The sequence below is a fragment of the Sinocyclocheilus rhinocerous genome, unplaced genomic scaffold (assembly GCF_001515625.1).
Source record: "Sinocyclocheilus rhinocerous isolate Xijiao unplaced genomic scaffold, SAMN03320098_v1.1 scaffold1735, whole genome shotgun sequence".
In the NCBI taxonomy this organism is placed as follows: domain Eukaryota; kingdom Metazoa; phylum Chordata; class Actinopteri; order Cypriniformes; family Cyprinidae; genus Sinocyclocheilus; species Sinocyclocheilus rhinocerous.
Window position 1 is genome coordinate 205,937 of NW_015642868.1, and position 11,125 is coordinate 217,061.

General features: G+C 35.2%; 1 protein-coding gene across 1 annotated transcript in view; it reads left to right on the top strand.

The window, feature by feature from the left end:
* Positions 1 to 11,125, top strand: part of LOC107756877 (CUB and sushi domain-containing protein 3-like) — a 287,188-nt gene that overhangs the window by 93,741 nt on the left and 182,322 nt on the right. Inside the window, exons 10-14 of the mRNA XM_016574196.1 lie at positions 1,108 to 1,220; positions 1,334 to 1,516; positions 5,112 to 5,438; positions 6,517 to 6,711; positions 8,870 to 9,008. Of these exons, the coding sequence (XP_016429682.1) occupies positions 1,108 to 1,220; positions 1,334 to 1,516; positions 5,112 to 5,438; positions 6,517 to 6,711; positions 8,870 to 9,008 (957 nt within the window). The remainder of the gene's footprint in view (positions 1 to 1,107; positions 1,221 to 1,333; positions 1,517 to 5,111; positions 5,439 to 6,516; positions 6,712 to 8,869; positions 9,009 to 11,125) is intronic.

The following is an 11,125-nucleotide window of genomic DNA, read 5'->3' on the forward strand; positions in this document are numbered from 1 at the left end:
AAAGTATCTGTAAATGAGACCAGACAACGGAACTAAGGAAACTCTGAGCGTAAATACACAGAGAGAGTAATCAGGGAGAACAGAAACAGGTGTGTGGGACTAATTAACAGATGAGGAAACTAACTAGGAAATTAGGCAGGCGGGAAAAGAGTAAACACAGAAAAATTTAACTAAAACTGACTATAATCCTGACTGTGATTAATACTATGATTTAAAAAATGGATCATGGTAATACTATGGTTTTGGATGCTACCATGGTGTTTTTGAAAAACATGAAAACACGAAATGTAGTCGAATACATAAAGTACTATGCTACCATGGTAAAATGATATCAAAATGGTATGAAACCATGTGCAAAAAAACATGAAACTCTGTTCTAGTATACTTTAATACTAGTCTAGTACTTTTTTTGTAAGCTTTGTTTTGTTGTTTTTGGAGTATGCGCTATGGTAATACTGTTTTTTAATAAATATCATTACTATTCCATGATATTGTTGGATAAACACTACCATTCAAAAGTTTGGGATCTTTTAAAAAAAAAAAATCAGTACTTTATATATTAAGGATGCATTACATTGATGAAAAGTAACAGAGACTTTTGCATTGTTGCGAAATATTTCAAATAAATGCTGTTCTTTTGAACTTTCTAAATAATAAAAAAATAAATATTAAGCAGCTCAACTGTTTTCAAGATTGATAATGTACTAATAATAAAGATTTGTTGAGCAGCAAATTAGCATATTAGAATAATCATGTGACACTGAAGGCTGGAGTAATGATGCTGAGAATTCAGCTTTGCATCATAGAAAACAGTTCTTTTAAATTGTAATAATATTTCATAATATTACTGTATTACTGTATTTTTTCTTTTTTTTTTCTTTTACAAATAAATGCCGTTTTGGTGTAAGCATTTATTTCAAAATATTTTACCGACCCCATACCTTTGAGTACTATATAAATATAGTAATCATTCAGTACTATAGCACATATCAGAATACCATAGTATTGGCATCTGACAGCTTTATTATAGCATGGCACCGCTACAGTAGTGTTCTGTATGCTGAGCTCACAGACTCTTATTTTCTTTTGTTCACTCTGCATGGACAGGTTAACGGGCAGTTTCGTCCCTGACCTCATCGTCAGTATGACCCATCAAATGTGGCTGCATTTGCAGTCTGATGAAAGTGTGGGCTCTATTGGCTTTAAGATCAACTATAAAGGTGAGTCTGTTCTCTGCCTGAGCTTCTTAGAGTGCCCACATAAATCACTCTGCTGGCTCAAAAGCTTTACTGCTGTTTTTCTCCCTCCCTTCGTCTCTCTCGCCTACCTACAGAAATTGACAAGGAAAGTTGCGGGGATCCCGGCATCCCTCTGTACGGACTCCGAGAGGGCGGGGTCTTCTCCAACGGAGACGTGCTGCGCTTTGAATGCCAGTTCGGATTCGAGCTCATTGGCGAACGAATGATTTCCTGTCAGAATAACAATCAGTGGTCTGCTAACATCCCTATCTGTATATGTGAGTGCTGCTAGATGCTTCTCTGTCATTATTTATGTGCTTCGAAGCCTAAATGTTTTTTTAATGTTCTCTGGAAAAAATGAGATTTTTAACAAAACATCTGAGCATTTTTTTTTCTCAATAGATAGATAGACAGACAGACAGACAGACAGATAGATAGACAGACAGACAGACAGACAGATAGATAGATAGAGAGACAGACAGACAGACAGACAGACAGACAGATAGATAGATAGAGAGACAGACAGACAGACAGACAGACAGACAGATAGATAGATAGATAGATAGATAGATCCTTCGTTTAAGTCTGCCTGGGAAGTTCTTTCTTCGAAAGTCGTAATTATGATGTGATTTGCATTATTTTAGTCAGAATAAAAATGGGTGCTTTGGGCAATTTCATTTTTCTTTCTCTCAGACTGGAAGCATTTTGAGTGCTAATGCAACAGAATGAAGAGCAAAGGATGTGCATTAAGTGTGTAATAGATGCTTTATGTATTTCATCGTTCTCATACTGCCACAGAGAATGATGGGAAATGTTGTCTTATCACACAAGCCTGGTGCTTCATTAACTGGCTAAGTGAGTAGTATTTTCTGCCGAGCACGATCACTATTCTTCATTAATGATTTACAAGCTAATTATATGGTTAACACTCACAATTAAAACTTGGTCAATACCATTTGGAAGGTAGAATAATCTACCATGTATTATGTTTTAATATCATTTTTTGGATATTACCATTATGAATGCCATAGTATTTTTTACAGTAACGTTTGAGGTCGATAATTTAAATAAATAAATATATTGAATGACATTTTTAAATATGTAAAAACTGTTATTCTCTCCAAGGCTTTATTTGATCAAAAATACAGTAAAACAGCAATGTTGTGTAAAATTAATATTTAAAATAACTGTTTTCTCTTTGAATATGTTTTAAATATAATTTATTCAAAGCTGAATTTTTAGCATCATTGCTCGTCTTCAGTGTCACATGATCCTTCAGGAATGCTTCTAATATGCTGATTTGCTGCTCAAGAAACATTTCTGATTATTATCAATGCTGAAAACATTTGGGCTGTTTTAAATTGTTTATATATGTGTATGTATGTTAATTTATTTTTGTTTTTATATTCTTTAAGAAAAATCGACTTTTGATGGATATAAAGTTCAAAAGAATAGACTTTATTTGAAATAGAAATCTTTTGTAATATTATAGTCTTTACTGTCACTTTTGATATATGTAATGCATCTTTGCCAAAAAGGTATTCATTTCTTTCAAAAAACAAATAAATAAATAAATAAATAAACAAACTGTAGTCTACAATTTGGCATTCAAAAAATGTTTTCTGGATATGTGCCACTAACAATTCCATGATATCATATATTAAAGTTAAAGAAAAGAAAAAAGAAAATCGCTCAAAGTTAATTCAGAGTTTTCCATTGCTAAGCGTGACATTTTTGCCATTATACTGTAAATACTATCATTCTGACAAGACTTGAAAGCCAGCACAAGTCCTTCTAGAACGTTCTTAAGAGCTCGGAAGTCATAATTACTATGTGAAGTGCATTTAAGTGATCATAACATGGACATGTCGCCAATTCATGTTGCCATGATGTAATTTTCCTGCCAACTGCGACTAAGATGAATGGGAAATACTAACGTTTAGCTCTCTTCAGGTACATTAGGCCTTGTGCGTTCAGGAAGTAATTTAAGACCACAGTTCTCCATCCATCCTCGCTAGCTCATTACGGTGATGAGCTCTGACGACCCTTTGCATCTCTCAGAGTCGGTGAGACACATGTCTAAATGAAATGATGTCGAGAGGTCGGACTAATTAAAACCGTGTTTTATGTCGGTGTGTGTAAACAAAACAACCGCCGCACTGTTAAATATGGCTAACAGACTCGAAAGGACAGCTGCGCTCTGGCAGATGATAAGATGACAATTCTCTGGGAGCCCGACAAGTAAACAGCACCAAAGAGCAAGACCATTTCAAGAGTTTTAAAATTCCCAGTGTGCCCTGCACAATGTAGTTTAGTACAATTACTGCTTCCATTACAATACAATAATCCCTGAAGGAAACAGGTGCAGCATCTTTTCTATCCGCAACCCTGCTGTCACACGTCAGTGTGTTAGTTATTGCTTAAGGCAAGACACTGCAGGTGAATAGGGTAAAAAATTAATTTACAGATATCACCATACTTACCCCAGTTGATTAAGACAATTGTTTTCTATTACGGTTTCTGAAATTATATGTTTAAATATGCAAATAATGCATTATCTGATTAAATATGCACTAATTTGCATACAATTCCAGAACAGAAATCTGAACATTGGGTAAAGCCAGGTACTTGTTTTATTTTGTTGACATATTCGAGTTGAAGGTTTTACAGAGGCTCTCTTATTATCACTCCATAAATCCGAAAATGCTGTCAGTAGCCAGAAAAAAAATAAAAATAAAATAAAAATCAGCGTATGCATAAAATGTTATATAAATCAGGCGAATGATATATGAACAAACCCTTCTCTAAAACCCATCAGAATATAGATATAGGAATAAAACAGTAAAGTTTAGTGACGTGCTGCTGAAGTGGATATTTTTATTAAAATATATGTATAAAATATAAGATATAAATCAGGCAAATAATATATGAACAAACCTCTCTGTACAATTTATCAGAATATAATAATAATAATACATTTTATTTATAGGCGCCTTTCTCAGCACTCAAGGACACCACACAATAAAAGTACAAACAAAGCAAAGGAAACAAACAAGAAATACCATATGCAAAAGACTAAAACAGAATATAGATATGAATAAAACCATAACGACTGGTTTATGTGCTACTGAAACAGATTTCTGGCTTGCTGCATGAGAAAAAAAAACTCATTTTGAGAATGAGTTTAAATATATGTATTGTAAATGAAATTTCTAGGCAAAAAAAAAAAAATATATATGTTTAGTATTATATACTGTTATAATATGTATTTAATTATTATTAATTTTCACTTTTTCAATTTAATTTTAGGAATTTTGATATGTGCTTATGTGATTTTACATTGTTTTTAACAGCTTATATAATTTCAGTTTTATTTTTAGTATTTCAATTTAATAAATAGTCCTTCAACTTAAACCTATTTCAATTAGTTGCTAAGGCAACGTCTGTAATTAAAAAAAATAATAATAATTTTAATTTTTCTTTATCTGTTATTTATATTTTGTATTATTTAATCTTTATTTTAATCACAGAATGGAGACTATATGGAGATTTGTGGCTCACTGCACCAAAAAAATAAAAACATTCTCATAATTGAAATCTACAGATAAAGTGTAATAAAATGAACACTTAAATGTGTAGTTTGGATGTTTTCTGGCTACTAGTAAGAAAAAAGAAACGTTATGAAAGCAAATCAGCCCAGAATTTCTAAATTGACCGGTGCATGAAAAACAACAGTGGTTTTGCTTGTGGTTTCATGCCTTAACTTGCAGCTATGAGGTTTTAGCCAAATTGGATGCCTTTAAAATGAATTTAGATTAGTCTTTGCTGCTTTTGACCTTCACATAACTGATCAGCATCTCCTCCCTCTCTTAGTTCCCTGTATGTCCAACTTCACGGTGGCCATGGGCACCGTCCTGTCTCCGGACTATCCCGAGGGTTACGGCAACAACCTCAACTGTGTCTGGCTGATCATTGCAGAACCAGGCAGCCGCATCCATCTGGCCTTCAACGACTTCGACCTGGAGCCTCCCTATGACTTCCTGACGGTGAGGGACGGGGAGTTGGTGGACGCTGTGGTGTTGGGACGCTTCTCTGGGGCGGAAGTGCCTTCGCACCTCACCAGCAACTCCAACATCCTCCAGCTGGAGTTCCAGGCCGACCACTCGATGTCCGGCCGAGGATTTAACATCACGTACAGCAGTGAGTGCTTCTCTTTTGAATGCGTTTCATGTAGCGGTAAAGATTGTGTTCTGAATAAATAAAGTAAAAACAGTCATATTTTTGCAGTTTAAAATAACTGTTGTCTATTTGAATATATTTTAAAATATAATTTGTATTCTTGTGATTGAAAGCAGATTTTTCAGCATGCTAGCATACTATGCATTTTTTTTTTTTTTCCATTTTCAATGTTTTTGAAAATAAGTCACAACATGAATTATTTTTTATATAATGTTATTTTTAAATTTAAAATGTTACAATTTTATTTTAGTATTATTTATATACTTTTAATAGAATTTTTATTATATTTAATGTGTTTTCATTTTTCCATTTTAGTTTAATTTGAGTTGGTTTTTAATATTTCTATATAGCTTTTTTCATTTCAGTTTTAGATTGTGAATAAATGAAATAGCCTTTCAACTTAAACTTCATTTCAGTTACTAAAAGTTGAATTAAAAAAATATATATATATAATTTCAATTATTTACCAATGCGACATTTATGCATTTTATTTTAGTTGTTTATGTTTTGTATTTACTATTTCTTTAGTTTTTTTAATTTAAACATTATTTTAATGACTGAAAATAATTTAAATAGGTTTAGTAAACAATAGACAAACATACACACACACACACACACACAGTTTGCTACAGTAAACTAAAAAAGTGTAATGGTTGGCAAAAATAATTCATACTCTTAAAAAATGTAGTGTTTGCTAACAAAATTTTTGGCATGCGAAGCGTTGTCTTCTCTTCAATCAGATTCCGAACAGCCGTCAAGTAGGACATATGGAAGGACATATTTTCCTCAATTTAATTCATAAGCCATTTATCCACCAGCATCAAACAACTTAATCCTGTTCGCTGAACATCATGCCATTAGCTCAGCCAAAATAATCCTCAAATGCCTGTGCGACAACGTACAGGACCTTAGTATTTACCCACAATCCTCTGTTTCCTACAGTTTGATATTCCATTATGCATTCGCTCTTTCCTTTCCATTTCATTAAGTAAGTCACGTTGCAAGTAACAAGCTCTCTGCTTTGATGTTATTTGTTCAGCGTTTGGACACAATGAGTGCCCGGATCCCGGAGTGCCTATGAATGCCAAGCGCTTTGGTAATAATTTCCAGCTGGGAAGCTCCATATCAGTGGTGTGTGAGGATGGCTTCATAAAGACGCAAGGCTCGGATACTATTGTGTGTGAATTGGAGGCGGGAAAGGTGATGTGGAGTGGTTTGATCCCCAAATGTGAAGGTAGGTTTCAAAAGTGTTTGTGTCCTCTAATCTTTTCTGTGGAATAAAGTTATCAAAGCTTTATTCAATTACAAATATGTCGCTTTGTTTCATAATTACAGCGTATACGTTTTTATTTATTTACCCTCAAAAAATGGAAGTGAAATGTGACAGCATGCCCCGCAGGTGGGGTACATTGTAACATCTTGAGGGGCACATGACCATGTGACAGCTTAAAATGTTATCTGATCTAATGAAAAAATATACAGGACACACTAAAATATTTTGTCAATAAAATTATTAACTTTTTCAAATAAAATGGTGTTTTTTAAGAATTAAAAATAATCCGATTTTGGAGTTTGACAACTAACACGTTGTGACCACGCTTGGTACGGCCCATAAATGAGACAAAATGCTTTACATTTTTTGAAATAATTATTTCTGAACATTAAACCTTGACTGTCAGTCTTTTTTTCACCTGTTTCTTGTAGTTTCTCATTAAAATGCATTAAAGTAAACAGTGTAAATTACATCGCTAATGTCAAAGAATAGCATAGTTTGTGTTGCATTGTTCCCCAGCGCATCTGGAATTTAAAACTGGTTAGTGTCTTCTGCTAGTTAGCGAAGCATACTAAACTGATAAATAACAGATTGGAGATTAAAATAATAGCAGATTTTTCTCATTTTAAATGAATACTAAAAACTGAGATGAAAAATTGACTCAAGCCAGAAATGTACTTTTACTATGGTAAAAATAAATGTTCACGATATCTTCAAAAGATTTTGGAATTTTTGGTGCACATTTTTCTCTATAGCTATAGTGTTGATATGGCAACGAGTAATACCGTAAATTTTGTTATTCTAGAATGTGTTGAAATATTTATACCACGTGTGTTACAACCCCGCTTTAGTTTGTGCCCCGTGCTCCCCTACTCTTAACAACTAAGTTAAGTGGAATGCCTAAAACAGCTTAAAAAAAACAGCCAAAACCAGCCTGACTGGCTAGTCTAGTTGGTTTACAATGGGAATAACTGATTTGACCAGGTAAAAGCGGTTGAAAACTCTTTAAAACCAGCCTGCTAAACTAGCTATCACATGGCATGAGACCAGCAAAGGCAAGCTAGCCAACTTGGGCTGGTTTACCCTTTTTGACAGCAGAGATGCGATTTACTGTAGTAAAATTACTGTAAGACATGATCACTGCTTTATGCCTAAGGGGATGAGTTAGTGGAAAATATAAGGGCTTACCAGTAAAAGTATGACCGGTAGGTTTATATTTTGACACAGTCAAGCATTGCCTTCTGCACCTTATCGATTAATGGTGCTATAAGCAGCCATTTCGCTAACTTCTGCCTTTGTTTACACAAGTCACACAGCCTCTCTGTAACATCCATCTCCACAAAGACATCAAAAGTCAAATTTTCTAAAGACCCTCAAAAGTGTAAAGTTGGTCTGTTATCTTGTTTGTGCAACTGTCACAGAGATGAATGGTAATGTTAGCAGTTAGCTTTCTTTATGCTAACAGATAACAGACAGCTTCCTTTAAGTATTAAAACTTCATTTTAAAACTGAATCTGAGAAATGATTGACATCTAAAGCATACCCTTTACCATGGTAAAATCACTGACAATCACGAGTCAGTTTTTCCTCTTAAATGTGAAGTTTTTGACTTGTTACCAAGTGCAGCTGTTGTAGATAACTGGGGATGCTAACAGCTAGCTAACAAATAATTTTCTTTTTGCTAACAGATTTTTTAAAGTCCTTAATACCTTTTTTGCAAAACCGAATATGTGAATTAGTTTTACTCTCAAACACCGAATGTTTGATTGAATAATAAAGACACAAAAATAATTCCATAAACTGACTGACATGCAGAAAGTGTTTTTGAATGGATACAAAAAAAAATTGTGGTTCGCTCCCCTGGATCTTTTTTCCTGCTGTTTACAAACACCGGTTTGATTTCTCAAGACACTTATTTTAGTGAAATCTGTCAGGTAGCAGGGGCGTTTTGTGCGTCTTATTAAAAAATAGCTTGCAGCACTTTTAAATCAAGAACTTTTTAATCATCTAAGACAAAGACACTGTACTGCAACAACAGTTGATAAGAAGAGGTTTCTTTGTTGAATCGAAGTGTTCTAATAAACATTCTGCTGGCATGTACATAAAATGTTTCCTGCAGCGCCCTGCGGAGGACATTTCACCGCTCCGGTGGGAGTCATTCTGTCCCCGGGGTGGCCCGGCTACTACAAAGATTCCCTGAGCTGTGAGTGGGTCATCGAGGCTGAGGTGGGACGCTCCATCAAGATAAGCTTTGACAGGTCTGTTGGATAGCTCTGAGAATAGCAACACATAGAGGCATTATTTGGATTCATGTCTGGAGGCATCAGCTCTCCAAGGCGACAAATCATTTCGGCACATATCAGGGTTAGAAAAAGCCGAAGTAGTAACATATTCATAGCCTTTGGGTGTGAAGGCCGCGTGGCTTTTTATAAAGTCTCAATGTAACAGTCTGCCGAGTTAATAAAGTATAATGTCAAATATAATTGAATCGTAAGCCTCAGCTGATCTCAAAGTTCACATGTAGAAACGTCTGAAGGATGCTATTGCTTCCGAGTAATGTTTGTCATAGCGCATAGACTGAGAGAGCAAGGGAGACGGTCACCATTAGTGTCTATATAAATGATTACATAGTGTTATGTCGACGGGCTTGATCCATACGCGTGCTGTTTGCCGTATAAATCTATCGCTGAGCGTGGTGCCCATCGAGGCCGTCTGTGAAAGGGAAATGGAATTAATCTATATCTTGTTACAAATGGTTGCCTTTATTTCATTAGCACTGCAATGCTTCCCAAGAGTAGGGCATTGAAATAGCATCAGATCTGGAGTTTGATCTAGCAGACTCCTGGGAGCGGACGCCTCGAGATGCATCACAAAAGCAGAGGACTCGACTGGGCGAGCAGAGATTGTGTTTTTTTTTCAGCACTTTGGCTTTTCACTGAAATCATTTAATTTCTGTCATCGTTTACGCACCCTTGTGTACAGCAATCATGTAGGACTTTCTTCTGTAAAATGCAAAAAGAGATAATGTGATAAATGCACTGGCTGCTCTTTTCTATGAAATTAATGAGAATGTGGACCAAAAAAAAAAAAAAGAATTAAAGATATCATAAAAGTAGGGTACTGTATGTGGCTGGTTCATTATTTTAAAGCTTCCTAAGTCATATGATTTGTTTGAAAAACCGACTGAAATTCATTATTTAATTAACTGATCCACCAGTATATAATACTAAACTAAATTTTTAGCCTTTTTCATTATATAGACTAAATTAAAAGCATTTATACTTTTTTTTTTACATATTTAATGCACAGTGTTCATATGTATGTATAATAAAATATATTGATATTCACTGAAACTTTACCCCTTTACTCAGAATTTACTGTCTATCTATCTATCTATCTATCTGTCTGTCTGTCTGTCTGTCTGTCTATCTATCTATCTATCTATCTATCTATCTATCTATCTATCTACCTGCCTGCCTGCCTGTCTGTCTGTCTGTGTATTAGGGGTGTAACGGTTCACAAAATTCACGGTTCGATACGATGCAGTGGTGTCACGGTTCGGTACGTTTTCAATACAGCAAAAAGAAAGAAATGCCAGAGAAATTTCCTTGATTTTTACAATTTTTTAATCATGATTTGTTACGGTGATTTGTTTTGCCCTGTTTGAATCATTTGGAAATGCCTGCCTAAATGCTGCGGGGATAGTTTGTAGAGTGTGTTTATCTCCTTGTTTTCGTCTAGTTCCATATAGTCCTCTCACTGCCTCACTGTCCGGTCTACCATTCACCAGCTTGAACTTAGCCTAACTCCTGCCTGTGTCTGACCTGTTGTTTACTTACCCCTAGAAGCTCCAGTGATCCTGTTCTCCTCCGATCCCGTTCTCATCCTCCCCAGATACCTGCTAAGGATGCCAACTAATTACCCAGAGTTAAGAACCCAAGAACTCTCTATCTTCTCATACTCACCTGTCATCAACTTGCTCTCCAAATTGTCAATAAACCCTCCTGTTTGCATCCTTACCTTGTGTCCCTGGCTCATAGTGTGACACTCTCAGGCTCACCTTAATAATATTAATTTAACTTTAAACTATAACATAGGCTGGTTATTCTCATAGATTGTAAGAAAAGTGCTTCAGCCTGGATAAAGAATATGAAAAGTGCTCAGAGTTGTTGCAGAAAACAAAAACAAATGGTGAGCAACAACAAAAACATGTTTCTGGAGACAGGCTCATTCTCTGCCAGCAGGAGGCGCTTCTCGAGCGGTAGTAACAGTGGTTTCCCCGTTAACGGCTGTACACAAAGCAGCGCTCCGCTCATGAATGCTGCTTTATCAGATAAAATGAAAATGCCATCGAAACTTTTCTGAAGACAGTTGG